The following is a 19967-nucleotide window of genomic DNA, read 5'->3' as shown; positions in this document are numbered from 1 at the left end:
TGAAACGGGGATGGAGGCAGGGGTGGAGATTAAAATCCATCCCCGTGCAGGGATGAAGGTTCAGATTTTGAGACGGGGCGGGGGTGGAGACCTTGTCCCCCGCCCCGATTCACTGCCATCCCTAAAGCAGGGGGCATCGACGAGGCCAGTGCCAATGGAGGGGTCGTTCTTGTCCAATGAGACACCCCATTTTGTTGCTGCTAACTAGGATTGAGCGGCAAAGAAAAAAAAAAGAAGTGGGAGGAGGAGAGGGTGAATGTGACAGAGAAAAGAAGAAGCCGCAGGAGGGAGGAGGTGGAAGTGCTTGAGTGGGTGAAAGGGGGGGAGCATCTCTCTTTTACAGAAAACACTATGATATCAAAAGTATACCCTTTTCAAAAGTTTCTCAAGGAAACATTTTTGCTTGTTTGGACAGGTAAAAAAATCGTACAATTTTTCTTACGTCGATTCACCTTTTCTAAATGATTCCCTCTTTCAAACTTGCCCTAAGTTTTGTATAACATGCTTGCATATTAGTTTTGTAATGGTTTTCGTGTCCTTTGTTATTTGCTTCAGCTAGCGCTTGTTTGCTTTTCATTTTTCATGTACTTGTATAATCGTTGATTTATAACACACATCCCTTGCCGTCGTGACTATAACTTTAATAATATCACCTGATCCGGCCTTATCCTTTGGGATGAGAGCATACTTTTCCATCATGGGACGGCGAAATTACTTTCCCATCAAACTTGATCTGCAAAGGACCAACAGCAGACCATCATGGGACCCACTTAAGAAGATAAGCACGGCTGGGGGCCAAACATTGCTAACAGACTACGCCCCTACCCCCAACGTCTTCCAATCCTGCACGGCTTGTCGTTGCCACGTGGCACGTTAGACTACGTCCCTTTCGGGTCCAGTAAAACGTGAACCTCACTCCCACTTAAAAGTCAAGCTCATCGTGTCATACATCCACTCCTACTCGCAAATAGACAAAGCGTCACTATTCTTCAAACGTGGCAAAAATATGATCGAACGACTTGTTTTCCAGATTTATCAACATACATCAAACATCATTTTCGATTCCATGAATAAAAAGCAAGCACAATATATATATATATATATATATATATATATATATAAACCGCTTCATAGCGGAAGAGATCTTTCCCACAATCTCGCTTGCTTGCTACTGCTGTGAGAGAGAGAGTGAGAGAGCAACATAAATTGGAGGAGCTAAAGAAGATGGAAGAAGCCAATAAGGAGTTGGAGTACCAATCGGGTTTCGGGAACCACTTGTCGTCGGAGGCGCTGCCGGGAGCGCTGCCTCGTGGGCAGAACAGCCCGCTGGTCTGCCCGTACGGCCTCTACGCCGAGCAGATCTCCGGCACCTCCTTCACCGTTCCCCGCAAGCATAACCTCAGGAGGTCTCCCTTTTTCTCTCCCACCAACTTTATGCTTTCTTGCCTTCTTCATGACCCACTTTCCTTCTGAAGACGATGATGATGATGATGAATAATCAATGATATGTTGGTGATGAATGCTTCAGCATGCATGGGAGTCATCCTTCTTTTATTAGCGTTGTTGGTGATGCATGATGTTAAATACCCACTGAATTTTTAAGTGTTTTTTATGAATCCCCATTATTGAAGAAGCCCTGAATTGTATAGATTTGAACTTTATTTGGGTGTGCTCGTCTGATTGTGTGCATCTTGAGTATGGTGATTACTCAAGGAACACTCAAAGGGAGAAAAGTCTCTGCCCTCAGTCCTAGATCTTGTTGCCAAAGAACATTTTCAAGTAAAAGCTCCACATTCGTTCAATTGTTCACTGAAAACCAACCATGCATTACCAACTTTCAATTAATTCCAGCTAACTTCATCATGTTGTCAATCTTATAGTGATAGCATCAGAGAAACCCAATCTCTATGTTCTAACTCTTAGCAGTGATGTCCTCAATCTCGCATCCCAAAACCCCTCCTCCCAACCAGCAAGCCTGAGCATGGCCTATTATAAGCCAAATTAAAGATCCTTGAGAAAATTGATTTATGCATCCCTTCAAAATGTGTTCCATCTCCTATTGCCTCTTTGGGAGAGATCTTGTCTACGAAAGCCTTCACCTCCTTCAACCAGCCACTCCATGTGCCTGATATGGTTCTTCATCTTCTATTCATTTGGAATAACTACCATCGATCTTCATTGACTACCAGCCACCAGCATTTTATAATCAAGACCCTGTTTATATGGGACTCAGACTTCTGATCCCAGCTGATAAAAACTATGAGTTGTATAACCTATGCTCAGGCAACCAAGTGCAATCCCTCAGACACTCTGCTGGCCTCCCATAAGAATGGGGAAACGATTTCTACCATTGTTCTCTCTGCCATTTTGGCATTATATATATAGAAAAAGAGCAAGGAGAAAGGAATGAAGAATAGTCACCATTGTTATTGTTACTCTTCTTCTACTTCTTATTCTTCTTTTAGTAGCCACAGAGTTGCATATGCAATAACAGAAAGTGGCCCTGTTGATGTAAATATAAGATATTGATGAAAATAGGTGGACTTTGATCTTGAAAGTTACTCTTGTATGACCCACATGGCCACTCTAATGAAGGGTCCAGATCGGATAAGAAAGGTGATTGGTAGCTTTAAAAAGTTAAGAAAAACGAAAAAAAAATCTTTTTTGCTTAATAGCATATTTTGGAAAGTCAGGATTGAACTATTAAATTAATTTATAGTTAAAAACTGAGAGAAACATAAGAAAGAAAAAAAGAATGTGAAAGAAAGAGTCGACTCGTTTTATTTTCTTAAATTTAGGGAAAATTTGAACATATGTGATATCTCCCTCTCTCTAGCGAGAGACATTCCTCCAATGTAGGTAACTATCCATGATACAGAGAAAAGTTTAAATGACCCTCACCCCATTACCATTGGAAATTTTTATAAAGGAAAGCAAATTTGTACTAGCTATCACTGCATCAGCTGTGTTGGGGTACATTATTAATCTGTTTCATTCTTGATATGCATGATTCATGTTATGGAATTTGATGCATTAGGTGGAAAAGATAGTAGCTTATTAATTTCTGATTCTATCTTATGTATGTGTACAATTTGTTTTGGCAGTTGGCTTTATCGGATTAAACCATCTGTCACACATGAACCTTTCCAACGTCGAAATCCATGCCACAAATATCTGATAAGTGAATTTAACAATTCCTTAACATCTGCTACACCAACTCAGCTACGCTGGAAACCTGCAGATATTCCTGATTCGCCCACTGACTTCATTGATGGGATTTACACAATGTGTGGAGCTGGAAGCTCTTTCCTGCGGCATGGCTATGCTATTCACATGTAATATTTACCTCACAACTCTTTTTCTTTTCCATTTAATGTTTGCTAACTGCTTGTCTCTTAGTTTTGCATTATTGATATTTCTATTTTATTTGTATTGCCAGTTTCTGTTTTTACTTTTATTCTCATAATGTTATTCAAGTCTCCTTAACAAGTTGAAGTATGTATTGTGGGTCCAAGTCTTCTTTCTGTTTAGAGTTAGCACTACGTGTGTGTGCATTTATATATTTATATATATAATATAGATAAAAATGGACTTGATTAGGGTTAATTGAATCTACTTTTGGATAGAAATGGACCTTAGTGTGGTTGACTTCACCTAACACAAAGGAAGTTGTGTCCAAGTGTCGCACCTGCCTGGGTGCGGGTGCGACGCAGGTGCAGCGCCCTGTTAGAAGAGTCTGTGTGACATAGGAAATGATTGGTTTGGGTTTTTTTTTTTAATTTGTTCTTGGTATAGAAGTTGCTTATTCTTCTAGAGGTTATCTGCTGACTCAATCTGAGTTTACTTTAGATATTGTTGACAGGTCTGGTATCTCAAATGATAAGAAGGTTGACACTCCTGAAGTTGTCAATGTCAAAATGAAGATTGTTAATGGAGAACCACTTGAAAATTCAACACCTTATAGACAACTTGTTGGGGCATTGTCATATCTCTCAATTACGAGACCTGATATTGCGTGTTCAGTTCACACAACAAGCCAATTTTAGCATTCTCCTACCTCTATTCATATGAGAGCAGTTTTGCGTATTATTAGATATATTAAAACTTTTATTTTTTTAGGAGTTTTCTTGTTTGCTTCTTCATCCTTAGATTTAATTGTTTATATCGATGTTGACTAGGGAGATGATCCAAATAACCGACACTCAACTACTGGTTTTTGTATATTTTTTGGTGAATCGTTGATTTCTTGGAGGTGCAAGAAGCAACAGAGAGTCTCTTTTTCATCAACTGAAGCAGAATACAGAGTCATGACTACAGCCAATATAGAAGTGATTTGGCTAAGGAGATTATTGGCTCACATGGGTGTTGAGAGTAAATAAGCATCATGACTATGTTGTGATAACAAAAGTTTCATCTACATTGCCAGTAACTGGACCTTCCACGAACGAACCAAAAATATTGAGATGGATTGTCACTATGTACGAGAGGAATTCCTATACGACATTATTGATCTTTTCTATGTTACTTCAGAATATCAATTGGCAGATTTTTTCACCAAACCTCTCGTTGCTCCTAGATTTCACTTTCTCTTGGACAAACTTTCGGTTATCCAACCGTAAGTTTGAGGGAGAGTATTAAAAATGTATATGTGTATATATATATATATATATATATATATATATATATATATATATATATGTGTGTGTGTGTGTGTGTGTAACTAGGTTACTCTAGTTAGGATTAGTTTTTTATTTTTTGTTAAGATAGGACTAGTCAACACTTGCTGACTAGTCAATATTGAGAGTCGTTGGAGGTCCAACGACTCTATTTAGATTTGTTGCTCTTGAAGTCTCTTTCCTTGTGTATAAATATGGGGGCAAAACCCCACCATTTGTAATGCTTCTTTCATGTGTTGAGATCAATAAAAACATTTATTTTTTATCTTTTTGTTCTTATACTCCTTTGTGGGTATTTATAAGTGAACCTATTTGTGGTTCTTTGTGTGTTCATTGTGATATTTTGGTGGAACTCTCTTGAGTATCCACTTTTGGTGATTTAGTGAACACCTTCGCAAGAATTCATTTCCTTACATTACCAACCATGAGTGTGAGGTCACCTTTTCATCTAATGATTGCTTGGTATAGGATCTCCGATCCAAGAAGCCGATTGGACGAGGCCATAGAAGAAGAGACCTCTACTACATGGACAACTTGGAACTATCAAATCAAAATTTTTGTAGTTTTATTGGAAAGAAAAGCATTGAACATTGGCATAAGAGATTAGGACATCAAGTATGGCAAAAATATATTTTTTTCCTTTTTTTGAAAATTATAATGTAAAAGAGTTGACTTGTGAAGATTGCATACTTGGAAAAATGAAATCTCTACCTTTTGGAAATAGTCAATTTATATCTAAAGAATCTTTTGAGTTAATACATTCAGATGTGTAGGGATCGACACCGGTTATATCCAAAGGAAGAGTTTCTTATTATGTAGTTTTTGTGGATGACTATAGTAGGCACACATGGGATCTACTTTCTTAAACTCAAAACCGAAGTATTTGAATGTTTTCAAAATTTTCATAGTTATGTTAAAAATCAATTCGAAACATCTATTAAAATATTTAGTTCTGATTCAGGAGGAGAATTTTTATTAACAGATTTTAAAAGCTTTCTTGATCAACAAGAGATTACTTAAAAAAATCTTGCCCTTACACCCCACAACAAAATGAGTTGGTTGAAATGAAGCATCTGTTAAAATGTATCTCCGAAAATCCTTGTTGTAAATATAAATATATATATTTATATACTTAGAGATACATATACATATAATATATTATATGTATATGTATCTCTATATATATAAATATATATATTTATATACCTCTTTAATTTCTTACCCAAAAAGGGTATTATTGTAATCTTGCGCATATTCCATTTGGAATATGTTGTATTTTTCCTTTTTATTTTCCTTTTGTAATTCTTTTTATTTTTTCATTTTTTATTTTAGTTTTTATTACGGTCACAAATGTGACCGTTGGGGGCTTCCCAACGACTCCTTTGGAGCCCCCCTTTTGCACCTCTTGGCTCTTGTATAAATAGGGGTGTTCCCCCTTGTAATTCTTAAGCTTGAGAGTCTCAAGCATTTGCTCTTTTTTTATGAAACACATGCATTATTGCATGTTTATTATTTTTACGCTTTTTGCGTATTTTGTTCAAGTGTTGTGAGAGTGTCTTCGTACACTTCTTTTATAAAGTATGTATGCTTGTATGCATATTGTCTCTTCATAGACAATTTCACATGGTATCAGAGCTTGGTTGGTGATAGAGGATTGTGGGATTCTCTTCTTTTCAAGTGCCTCGAAAAGCGTGCCTTCGGATCTTTGGAGGTTGGAGTGGTGGATCTTGCTTCTCAAATATTTTAGAAGGATCTTGCTCAAGCTTGCATTTGAAATTTGGTGTTGGTACGCCATTTCTCCCTTTCTCTTTACTTCATAATGGGCGAAAAGGAGTCTCATTTTACTCTTGGCTTCAAATTAAATGGATCCAACTATCATATTTGGGCTAGAAACATGGAGGCTTACATAAAAGGAAATGAGCTATGGGGTTATGTGCAAGGTACAATTCTGGAACCGGAACCCAAGATAACGGTGGTAAACGAAAGTGAAATCAAGATTCTTGAAGGAGAAGAAAGGGTTAAAGCTCTTGAAGAGTATTCTAAGAAGCACGATGAATGGGAAATGAAGAATTTTAAGATTCTTTTTTGGTTCTTTTCATCCGTTGAGACTAAGATTAATGCCAACATTATTAAGTTCAAAAAAGCATCCATGATGTACTAAATTTCCTTCTACTTTTCAGCTAATAGAACTTTAATGTCTTTTTCGACCCTAGTACAATGCTTGAACCTGACAATCTTACTCTCTTACAGTAAGCTATTGAGTTCATTTGTTTTCTCTTGTATTAATAAAATCATTGCTTCATCCATGATGATGCATCTGTTTAATGCTATATGCAGCACAACAAACTGTTTCAGCAACTGTAGGTGCCAGATTTAAGTTTCTTGTCATCTCTAATGGTGTTCTGAGCTCTTTTTCTTTATTTCTTTTCATAATGCACTAATTTCTATTGAATCTGATCCAAGATTCTTCTTACAGGTTTGCAGCAAACAAGTCTATGGATAATTGTGCTTTTTGTAATGCTGATGGTGACTTTCTGATTGTTCCCCAGTTGGGAAGTAAGATGGTCTTTTGTGGCTTCTAATCGATGTTTCTTTTGTTTGATTGACTTTAAGTTGCTCTTACAGCATTTGTGTTGGAATTGTTCTACACTGATTTAGGCCTTATTTGGATATGCTGGGGACAAATGTTTTCAATGACAAAAAATGACATTGTTGTAATATTGGCATACTTGTAACACCATTATAAAAGGGATCCACTAAATTGATCTTAGTCATGATTAGGATATATATATATATATGAAAAGTGGTAGCTGCCTACCACCAGCAAATAGGTATTTCCGGGTTGTTTTTCGCAAATCTGACCCTTCAGATGTGTTTGGCATGGTCAATTTGTTTGGAAATGATACTTGGATCATGTTTTTTTTCAATAAAAGAACATGATTTTTTAAGCATTGAGTATTTATGAAAATTGTAGAGCAATTTTTAAATCTTATAAAAACCTACCCGCATGTCGGAATCGACCGATCCAATAGTCGATTTCTATAAAATCAAGCATGTAGATGTAATGAAGTAAGGAAAGAACCCACAAAGTGCACATGCACAAGCCACTAAGGGCACACAAACACAAGCCACCATGGGCACAAGCACAAGAGCCACTAAGGGCCAAAGAGAGAGCACAATAGCACTTTAAAAAATAAATAATTTATTAATGTTCAAATGCACGAAGAATGCATTGAGAAAGAATGGGAAGATCCCATTCAATATATTCAAAGAGGTCAAATGGCTAGCCTTTAGGCTAGTCTAACAACTCTATTGAATAGCCGTTAGACTAGCTCTAACGGCTAGTCAAAGAGCTGGTCAAACCAGAAAACAATATAAAAAACAGAAAAATAAAAATAAAAAAATGTACAAAAGAATGATAATCCTAAATACAAAAATACTACCCAAAATATGTAATATATATACATAAATACATACATGTAATTGTATATATTTAAATATATAAATACCTATACATAATTATGTACATACATACATATTATAAGAGTATATCACATCTATATGGTCAGATTTTAAAAATAATAGAAAAACCCTTCAAAAGCCTGGTAGGCTAGAAAAGTGGTAGGCAGCTACCACCTACTCTCTCTCTCTCTCTCTCTCTCTCTCTCTCTCTCTCTATATATATATATATATATATATATATATATATAGGGTAAATATTAGCTACTAATGAAGGTAAGGAACTAATGAGTAGAAATCACTCTTCAAAAAACTTCATTTTTTTGTAGATCAAATGTTACGGATCTGATCTACATGGTTTGTTTAGTAGGAAACTTGTTTTGAATCATGTGATTATGACAAGTAATTAGGTTTTTAAAGGAGTCCAAAAATCAACGTCCCACAATGTGCCAAAATTTCATAACTCAAAAGATCAGATTTTTATATCAAAAAACATGATCCAAGGCTTGATCCTTAGTAAGCAAAACATGATGAACACATATATGTGGTTAGATTGAGTCGATACAACTTGCACCTATGATTTCTAGCTCGTTAGCTCCTTACCTTCATTAGTAGTAAATATTTTCCCATATATATATATATATATATATATGAGAAGGGGGATGGTCCACCCCCTGTCCTCCCATTTAAAATCTGTATGTTAGATATGTTTTTTGGCAAATCTGACCATATGGATGTGATCTCCATGGTTGAAAACATATGAATATTCTCTTGGATCAGACTTTTTTGATGTGTACATGGGATTTTAACAAGAATAAAAAAAATCAACGGTTCTAAAATTGTTGAAATTTTCTATGCTATAAATCTTATCTACACATCAAAAAACTTTGATCCAAGAGTGTAATCATATGTTTTCAACCATGAAGATCACATCTATAAGATCAGATTTGCCAAAAAAACGTCCAATATACAGATTTTGAATGGGAGGACAAGGGATGGACCATTTAGTGGGTGGACCATCCTCTCTCTCTCTCTCTCTCTCTCTCTCTCTCTCTCTATATATATATATATATATATATATATATATATATATATGAAAAGTGGTAGCTGCCTACCACTTTTTTGGTTTACCACTAGCAAACAGGTGTTTTCGGTGGTTTTTTGATAAAAAAAACATGTTTTTTAAGCCTTGAATATTTATGAAAATCTTGGACCATTGAGTTTTAAACCTTATAAAAACCTATCTGCGAGACAGAATCAGAAGATCCAAGAGTTGTTTTTTGTAAAATCAAGCATGTAGAACACATCTGTATGATCATATTTAATGAAAACATGGAAAAAACCCTTCAAAGCCCGATAGGCTGTGGCTGTAGGTTAGAAAAGTGGTAGGCAGCTAATCTAATATGCCAACCCCTAGATAATTGTTCTTGGTTGATTTTTTTGTAAATAGTGTGGTGTTTGATCCTCTCTTCTTCTTCTTCCTCTCTTCTAATTCCTTAGAGTACTAGGGCATACTAGCTCTAGGTAGTCCCATATCTTTAATCTCTCTCTTTTTCGTACTCTTCTTTTTGTTAACCTTATTTTCTTTTTTACTCTTTTCCAGTCTCCTTTTTTATTCCTTCCTTGTCGCTATTTTATCCTTTCCTTTTTCAGTCTTTCTCCAGTGACATAGTTGAAAATACTTTATCTATGATTCACATGAGTAAAATGCCACTAGAATTATTGATTAAAGCATCCATTTTATTGTGCATAAATCAATATTCTGCCATGAAAACTATATCAAGGCTTAAGGAATACATTTTCCTTAAAATATGTTCGCACTTGTGGAGGGGTGACAACCAATTTTCCTATAACGGTTGGGTTACATCAAGGATCTGCTTTAAGCCCTTTCCTATTTGCTATAGTGATGGATGAGCTTACGAGATCAATTCAAGAAAATGTGTCGTGGTGTATGTTGTTTGCTTATGATATTGTTTTGATTGATGAGTCTAGAGCTGGGGTTAATGCTAAGTTAGAATTATGGAGACAGACATTGGAAGCAAGAGGTTTTAAGTTGAGTAAGAGTAAGACAGAATACATGGAATGTCGGTTTAGTAAGCAACGGAGTAGTGATGGGAGTGTAGTGAAGCTTGGTGAGCAAGAAATACCGGTGGATGATTGTTTCAAATATTTGGGATCTATCATTCAAAAGTATGGAGAAATTGATGGAGATGTAAATCATAGGATAAAGGTTGGGTGGATGAAATGGAAAAGTGCAACTGGAGTGTTGTGTGATCGTAGAATATCATTGCGGTTGAAGGAAAAGTTTTATAGGACGACTATTAGGCCCGTTTTACTATATGGTACGGAATGTTGGGCTGCCAAGAGACATCATATTCAAAAAATTAGTGTAGCTGAGATGCGTATGCTGAGATGGATGTGTGGAAATACAATAAAAGATAAGATTCGGAACGAGAAGATACGTAAGAAGGTAGGCGTTGCACCCATTGAAAATAAGATGAAAGAGAATCGTTTACGGTGGTTTGGACATATTCGGCGAAGGCCTAATGATGCTTCAGTTAGAAGGATGGAGAAATGGGAAAATATATTAGTTAAAAGAGGTCGGGGTAGGCCTAGGAAGACATGGATGGAGGTGATAGGAAAGGATATGAATGCTTTGAACCTCACCGAGGACATGGCATTGGATAGAAATGATTGGAGGAGAAGGATTCATGTTTTAGACCCAGAATGATTTTCTTTTTTGGTTCATATCGCCGACCCCAATTGTTTTGGGATGAAGGCGTAGTTGTTGTTGTTGTTGTATGAGGTACATCTTGTTCTGGGTTATGCAAATAATTGCAAAGAATGTCAATGCTATAACCTTATTAAAAGATGCATCATTATTTTGTATCACATTCAATTTGGCAAGAATTTTGATAGAAAAGATGCTCAAGAAAGGCATTTTTGTATAAGAACTGCAAGAACACTAAGAAAATATAGATGACCACTATTGCTCCAATGAAACTATAGCAAGGTTTTAAAACCCAGTGACTCATCACTCGACTCGCCCTTGAGTGGCTCGTCACCCAGCCGGGTCAACTCGGTGACTCGGTCGGGTCATGTTAACTTTATATTTTATATAAAATATATAAATATATGTATATATTATCTATATTTTATAGTATTTTACCAATATATTATATATAATATACATTATATGATATTTTTATAATATATTTAATGTATAATTATTTTTTATATATAATATACGTAATATTTATATTATATTTCATATAATTTATGTAACTATATATAAAATATATTATATATGTATATATATGCATGACTAGCCCATGATACGGTTGACTCTCCTATGACTCGGCCAAGTCAACCCATGACTCAGCCGAGTTTTGTAAAAGCCGAGTTAAACCTGTTTTTTGACCCGGTGACTGGGCAATCCGGGCCGGGTCACCGGGTCAACCCGGCGAGTTTTCAAACTATGAACTATAGTACCCATGGTTCATCAAATGGGCAAGATGCTTAAAACAAAGAAATCAAACGGACAAGAAGCAATATACTTAGCGAATGCAGAGAATGTTGAGAAATCAAAATTGTAAATAATTTTCACTTATATGTAAGGACCTACATGTGAAGAGGAAACTCACTGAGGAACAGAAATGAAACTCTACTGCTTAAAATAAGGTTGTGATAAACAAAAAAAAAGTTTAACTTGACAAAGCCTAATAATTAGATAGCTGATTGTTGGCATTGCTGGTGTTGGCTTTTAAGTGTAGGCAATGGGTCAAGCTGCTTGTGAGGACTGGCTTGACTCTTTGGAGTTCAGATTTTCTTCTCAATAAGCCAAGCTCAGGTCCAGGTTCTGGTAGAGCCCTGCTTTACGCCTACTAGGTATACCGTACAGCAGATATGTATCCTTTTGCAGTTTCTTGTAAAACATATGGTGGTTGAATTCTTTTTAGTATGGTTTGTGGTGTGAAGGTCATGGTATCAAAGCTTGTCCCTTCCATCTTTACAACAAAAACAATGAAAAATGTGTTGTTAAAATATTAGCTCGAGCTCAACCCAGCCAAGCTTGAACAGCAGGAGTTTTGGCTCTCCTTATTTATAGCCCTATTGTCCGATGCAGTTCCAGTTTTATTGTGTTCTTATTATTCCAGTTTGTGTGTGTCTATGGACTTCAGCACTTTGTGGGTTTTTTCCTCCTTTAAAATGCACTGATTTTGAATGTTTTTTGTTGATGAAACCATGAATAACTGTTGGACTTTGGTTATTTTGTTCTTTAATAGTAATTTGTAAAACACTTTTAAGCCCTTCAGAGACTCCTCTACATTATCTGCAATGGAGCTTGCTGGCTCCCAAGCCTTTTAAGTTTTCATAGCAAGTTTCAGAAAACTATGAATATCTGTTGGGCTTCAATTCTTATTTGTTCTTTAATAGTAACTCAGCAGGGGTACATAAGTTTTGGTCCTTCAGAGAATCCTTTCTAAACCTCAATTTTTTGTTTGTTTTATTTCGGCATGGAAGCATTTGAACATTCATGTGAAACAACCAAGGCCTTTTTTAGATTTAGTAGCAAGTTTTTTGAAGTATGTATATGTCTGCTTTCTTGCTGATATGAGTGAGTTCCTTGATTTTTTATCCTCTTTTGTTTTTCCTGCTCTATGTGCTAATGCAATTATTATATACTTTTCTTATGTAGGGCTATGGATCACAACTGAATTTGGAAGATTGAAAGTTTCTCCTGGTGAAATAGCTGTTTTGCAGCAAGGTTTCCGTTTCTCTGTTGACATTCCTGATGGTCCATCACGTGGTTACATTGCCGAGGTTTTTGGTACCCATTTTCAGCTGCCTGATCTTGGCCCTATAGGTAATTGGACATTCGTTGTTCTATGACTCGTGGATTCTCATGATCTGTCTACTCTAGTGGACTTTCATTTACCTATGACTGATGATAGTCTCTGCTTGATGTTCAGGTGCCAATGGCCTCGCTTCTGCAAGAGATTTTCTGGTCCCGATAGCTTACTTCGAACAGGACTCTCGCCCAGGATACACCATCGTTCAAAAGTTTGGAGGTGAACTTTTTACAGCCAAACAAGATTTTTCTCCTTTCAATGTGGTTGCTTGGCATGGGAATTATGTCCCATACAAGGTAAAGATAAGTTTTTATTTGTATAGGCAGCTATTTAACCTTGGAAAGAAAATATCATGCCAAATGTTGAAGCTTTTATCTTCTGTCTCATCATTTGGGCAAGCACTGCCCTTCAAGAACAACAGTTCTATTATAACTAAAAGTTAACAAATAAATGTCAAGTTTAGAAGCCTGAAGTTCCTGTTCTTGCTGGAATATTCAGTTATTAATTCATCACTGTATCCGCATTTTAATCCTACAAATCTTTTTGCAGCTTCTTTTATAGTTGGTGATGAATGTAATATTTTGGACATTTTTAAAATGTATTCTTGTTTAATGCAGTTTGATCTGAGTAAGTTCTGCCCTTTCAATACTGTTTTAGTTGATCACGGAGATCCTTCAATAAACACAGGTAGAGTTGAGACTCAAAAAGCAATATCTGCATGTAAAGTTTTTTTCTTTTCTCTTTGTCACATTTACCTTCTTTTAATTGTCTTGGCCTGTATATTTCTATTACAGTACTTACAGCGCCCTCAGATAAGCCGGGTGTAGCTCTGTTAGATTTTGTAATCTTCCCTCCTCGATGGTTGGTGGCTGAGCATACCTTTCGCCCCCCATATTACCACCGGAATTGCATGAGTGAATTTATGGGATTGATTTATGGTGGCTATGAGGTCTGTTCTTTCTGTACCATATCTTTCTCTATTTCACAATTTTTGAACTTTGGCTGAATGATGATCATTGAACAAACAAAAAAGAAGCTATATCTAAATTAACATTTGCTGGTCTGGTGGCAATAGGCAAAGGCCGGTGGGTTTCTGCCTGGCGGTGCGAGCTTGCATAATTGCATGACTCCTCACGGACCTGATACTAAGACCTTTGAGGTACTGTCTTTTCTCTTGCTTCTTTTTCTTTGCCTTTCCTTTATTACAGTTGTCGAACTTAATCATAGACTGCTCTTTGTTCCCATGATAAAAGGCAACGGTGGCACGTGGGGAGCATGTTGGCCCATTCAGAATAGCAGACACAATGGCCTTTATGTTTGAATCATGCTTGATCCCCAGAGTCTGTCAATGGGCATTGGAGTCTCCTTATATGGATCATGATTATTACCAGTGTTGGATAGGCCTGAAATCCCATTTCTCACATGAAGAAGAGGGCACAGTGAAATCAAGCAAGAAACCTATCCTTGATGATACTCATCAGCATGCAGAAAGTGATCCTTTCAAGAAGACTACTACCAATGGGTGTCTTGGTAACTAAGGCACATTCCTGGCCCGTGCTCAGGATTCTTTGATACATAAAGAAAGTTTGTACATGGAATAAATAAATTGTAAATGACAAAACTGAAGTTTTGCCTTCGTATATAATAAGATATTGGGGCATCTCGTGTACATAATCAGCAACAGTAGATATTTACTGGTAAATCCTGAACCCTTATTATTCATCATCATTATGTTTTCGTAGCTGGGGCTTGGCTTTCTTTCTCTGTTGCATGCATGAGGTTCTGTGGACAAAGGTTCTGTGGTTGGACAAGGATTTGAAAATGTCATGTACTTGAGGAAAAAAGGTTCAGTCCTAGCTGCAGTTTTCATATGCTCCACCGTTGCTTGCTAGTGCATTGTGCTGTCAATATGGTTCTTTCAGTGTTGCTTGCAGAAACCATCCATCTTGAGGACAAGTAGGACTGAGTGTGGTGATTTGATTATGAAACACATAATGTGATCTACAAGCTCTGATGTGAATAAAAGAAAGTTTTGTCCTTGATCACACTTTGTTTGCGAGCTCATAGTTGGTGGGTGCTGCAGGGGACTCACCGAATCCTCAACACCCACCACATTTTGGGAGCTTTGTTGAGAATGGCAAGGTTATCACAATGCTTGCTGCAAATGGCAAGGGAATTGAGATCGGGTGAAATGTGATTGCACACTTTAAGTGTGCTGCTGCACCTGATAACCCACCCTGCTGTTGGGCCGCACAGCTGACAGGTTGTACCTCAAAGATGGTGGGTGATTACCAACCATGTTCTAGTAGAATTATCGATTAAAGATTTGCATTTTATTGTGCATAAAATCAATAGGATTCCCATGAAAACCCTAGGGTGCAATGATAGCAGTCGTCATGTGAAAAGTTGAAGGTTTAGAAATGTGAATGTTATGCATACATTGATCAAGGCTTAAGGAAAAAAAAATCCTCAAGAACCGGGATTCATCAAGTTGTCCGATTATACCAATGATTGTAAAGAATATCAATGCTAGAACCTTATAAAAAGATGCATCATCATTTCACTTCAAGTTAAGTTTTTTTTTTTTGAGAATTTAAGTAAAATATTATTAGAAATCTAAATAGACGATGAGAAATCGTCTAGAGAAAAACAGCTTACAAAGGCAAGGTACCATTTGCAGGTTCATGTACAAAGGGTCCTAACAGACGGGATCCCAACTAAGAAATGTCGCTCTTAGGCCAAACCGCGCGAGCAGAATGGTATATGTTTGACTGTATAGCATAGAGCACACTTTGTACATTAGACGTATTGTCATTAAGGAGTTGCCCATCGCGTTCCTTCCAGATTCTCTACCACATAGAGACCAGCCAACACTTCCAAGCCCAGCCCTCAAGCAAGACGCAGCTGGTAGCTCTGTTGCTAGGGTCGGCCAGGCTGACTTGAACAACAGCTGAACGAATGGATAGAACCAGAAAAGATGCGCAGCTGACTCCAATTCTCTTTCACATAAGCAGCATCTATTTGCTAGTTGAATACCCCATTTTTGACATCGATCCAATGTATTATTACCTTTTCATCCTTGTTCTCCCTTAGTAGCAAGAAAGGAGTCTATCCATGCCAAAGGAAGTACATTTATAACCACTTCCATCTCCCAAAATATCTTTAATAAAGTGTCTTCCGTACAGCATTTCCACAATATCATCAATCAATGGGACTTGGCCGGAAAGTCTTATCATTAGCTCCGGCGGTCCCCGTTTATGGTGCTCCATTCACCTTTGAATGGTTCCCTTTAATCTGCGTGCTGGGAAGCTCGCATATGTGCTAACGTCCGAAGTGCCACCGAAGAATAAACCTAAGCAGGCTGGTTATGATGAGTTAAAAGCAGAAGAGAAGAAAAAGTGAGGAGATTCCATTGACTTGATCCAAGGATGAAAACTTCTCACCTCCAAGCCAGCCGGTGAAGAAGTTGATCCCAGCCGGTGAAGAAGCCTGGTTCATGGTTGAAAACAGGCGTCTCTGAAGCCGCGGACATGCTGCTCCAGTTTCACACAAAGGCAGTCTGGTATTGTCGAGGGAGGGTGGTGTATGTTCGCCCCCGATGATTCACTGAATCCCACGTCTGTGTTCGGGGGTCCCAAAAAGCAACACGTATAGAAGCACATGGGGCTCGTATTCCCGTGTATGTTGACATCACTCAGCATCGGAGTCTGGTTTGGTTGCAAAGACTTAAGTACCCTTTCTTGCTATTCTTGTTATAAAACGACGGTTTGAGAAAATAACAAAAATGTACTTCATTCAAAAAAGGAAAACAAATTGTTCAAAAAAAGGACAAACATGTCCTTCATCCAGAAAGTCGAGGATGATGTTGACTTTTCAAAGTCTACACAGTGAAACGAACATTAGCCGACGATCCGATGGTGATCCGGCGAAACGATGGTGAGTCGGCGATTCGATGGTCATCAAGCGAAACGAACCTGAGCCATAAAAAATGTCTGTTTGAACTTTTCATCGTCATCTTCTTCTTCTTCTTTCTCCGTAAAACACTGTAACCCCCCCACCCCTCTCTCTCTTTCTCTCTCTCTCTCTCTTTCTCTCTCTCTAGAGAAGAAATCAAGGGAGGCAAAGAGTTCTCCCTAGAGAAGGCCATGAACATCAACCCTCTCACTCTATCTCCCTTCTCTTTTTACTTTTGTGCACATCCAGCAGACGATCCTATATTGCTCCATCAAACACCGACTGACATGCGCATTGACTGTAGCATCGTTCAACTTGATTCATTGTGGAGCCTGATTCAGAGTTTTTGCCCTTACAGGAGGGGGGTTCAGGGGCTCATATTCTAAATCCGTAAAAAGTAGTGTCTTCGTTATTGAGTCTAGTTACAGGAATGACCTCCGGTAAGGGAGATATGACCCTGACAAGTTGGTCCTAATTCGGTTAGCGATTTACAGCGATTTACTTACTGAATAACACTACAAATCGCTATAGTGATTTGCGGAAGACACTACAAATCGCTGTAGTGAGATCCAACAACACCATAAATCGTTGTGGGGCTCGTTGGAGACCCGAAAACACTATAAATTGCTGTAAGAAGGCCCGACAATACTACAAATCGTTGTTGGAAGACCGGACAACACTATAAATCGCTGTAAATCTCGTTGGAGACCCGACAACACTAAAAATCGTTGTAGGAGAGTCATTGAAAAAAGCATGGGAAAGAAACAGAAAAAGAAAAATAGAAAAATCGTAGGAAAGGGTGTTACGAAAACCTCGAGCAAGAAACAACCGAAGGAAACATGAGCCCCACGATTAAACAAAACGCTTTATTGTTCTTTTTTTATAGTTAAAAGAGGGAAAGAAAATAAAAAATTTGTACAAGGCCCCAAAAAATTTTGGTCCGAGGGGCGGTGCCCCCCGAACCCCCCGCCAGGGGCGGCCCCCCTGGACCCGCTGACCGCGTAGCAGAACCCGCGCCGGGGGGGAGCCCCCGGACCCCCCTCTTGTAAGGGCAAAAACTCTGAATCAGGCTCCACAACGAATCAAGTTGAACGATGCTATCCACGCCGGAAGGAGCCCTCATACCCCCCTTCTGTAAGGGTAAAAACTCTAAATCAGGCTCCACAAATCTTCAAGTTGAATGATGCTACCCACGCTGGGAGGAGCCCTCAGACCCCCCTTCTGTAAGAGTAAAAACTCTGAATCAGGCTCCACAACTCTTCAAGTTGAATGATGCTACCCACGCTGGGAGGAGCCCCCAGACCCCTCTCCTATAAGGGTAAAAACTCTGAATCAGGCTCCACAACAGTCAATGTGCAGGTCAGTCGGTGATTGATGGAACAATGTAGGATCTTCTACTGGATGTGCACAGAAGCAGAAAGATAAGGGAGAGAGAGAGTGAGAAGGTTGATGTTCATGGCCTCCTCCAGGGGAGATTTCTTTCTCGGATAATCCTGCAGTGCAGAGACTGAGTCTTAAATAATCATCTTCAGGGCACTTAAGTCTTTACAACCACTCCTTTTCTAGAATCGTTATTTTTTTTGCACCAATGAAGGAGAGGGTACTTAAGTCTTTGCAATTGCATCAAACTCCAATGCTAATTAATGCTGACAAACATGGGGATACGAGACGCACAGGCTTAAATACGTGGTGTTTTTTGGGACCCCCGAACATGAGATGCCCTGTTCGGGGGGAGAACATATAACCTGCTCCGTGTTGTCGAAGGCACCGACCTTGTATTTGTGGCGCGGGATTGGGCCTGACCTCCCGATTTCGTTGAAGATCACTCCCCTGAAAATCTAGGGGGTGTCATTTTTATTGTGCATGGCCCCTGCCTTGAATCGGAAAGCATTCAGGTCTTGTTCAGCACGACTGGACCCCGATAACTTAAGAGAGGAGTCAGCAGTCGAGCAAGGCGGCCCGAAGGATGCTATGCCCAGCTAAGTAGGATGCTCATCTGACATGGTTGGCAACTCCCCAAGAGACGCCTGCTGGTCCACTACCAGTTAAACAATTATACCATTGGGATTTTGGGTTTTGAACCTGCAACGTCCAAATACAAGGTGAACTAGCCACTCCTACCACCCCGTTGGTAAACTCCATGGAAAAGTTATGCAAGCGTTATGGTATCATTTATATACTCTCGAATATAATTACCTCCCCATCAAAGTATAGGACTTGACAACTTGCTTATTTTTTGGTGTTTTTTAAAGTTTTTTTTTTATTTTTACTGGGAGAAACTATCTTAGGATCATAGACCTCATTGCGCTGGCTTTGCCTTCCATTGCAGTTACTATCCTTCCAGTGTAAAACTCCGAGGGCTTACCCACCACGCTTAGGATTGCACAGGGGTGACGTTCATAGGATTTGAGCATAGACCACCCGCCTAGTGGCTTAGGCCCCATCCCACTACACCAAACCCCTTGGGGTGCATGTGAGAGAAAGAGTGTGTGTGTGTTGTGATCAGCTGAAGAGAATAATAAATTTAAATATATGAAGATAATATCATAAAAATGCATGGACACGAGGACGCATGACGTGGGTTATACTTGGAAGTTGGTTTTTTGGAAAACAGGACATGAGGGCAAGAAAATTTGTAACTTTTTGTCAATAAAAAACTAAGTTTTGATATTTTAATAGAAATGCATTTTTATTGGAATAATACTAGAAACATTATACAAATAAATAATATTAAAAGTATTGATCGTACATGCCAATGCCCATATCCATACGTCTGAGTGTGTCCCATTCATCCAAAAATGTTTGATGAAACTTACATTCCAAAACTGTTTGACAAAGATCCACTTAATTGCATATTCAATCCAGATCACCTGAATACCTAAAGAAGTACTCGAAGAATATTGAAGAGTGTCAACATATGTTACACGAACCCATATATGAAAATATCATGAATACATGATACAGATTCCAGATTTTTTATGAAAATCAGGACAGGGACTTATCACTGTGTATGCACGCTATCAGA

General features: G+C 38.2%; 1 protein-coding gene across 1 annotated transcript; it reads left to right on the top strand.

Moving 5' to 3' along the window:
* The first annotated feature begins 1125 nt into the window (after nucleotides 1-1125).
* Nucleotides 1126-14713, top strand: LOC149843638 (homogentisate 1,2-dioxygenase-like). Its single transcript, XM_089999983.1, has 9 exons — nucleotides 1126-1406; nucleotides 3105-3335; nucleotides 7153-7232; nucleotides 12835-13002; nucleotides 13109-13284; nucleotides 13606-13675; nucleotides 13783-13937; nucleotides 14064-14147; nucleotides 14242-14713. Exons 1-9 carry the CDS (start codon nucleotides 1225-1227, stop codon nucleotides 14524-14526), a joined length of 1431 nt encoding a protein of 476 aa, XP_089856109.1. The 5' UTR covers nucleotides 1126-1224; the 3' UTR covers nucleotides 14527-14713.
* The last annotated feature ends 5254 nt before the right edge of the window (nucleotides 14714-19967 follow it).

The sequence above is a fragment of the Nuphar pumila genome, chromosome 3 (assembly GCF_984573655.1).
Source record: "Nuphar pumila chromosome 3, dmNupPumi1.hap1.1, whole genome shotgun sequence".
Lineage (NCBI taxonomy): Eukaryota > Viridiplantae > Streptophyta > Magnoliopsida > Nymphaeales > Nymphaeaceae > Nuphar > Nuphar pumila.
This window is presented reverse-complemented; position numbering and strand designations above follow the sequence as displayed.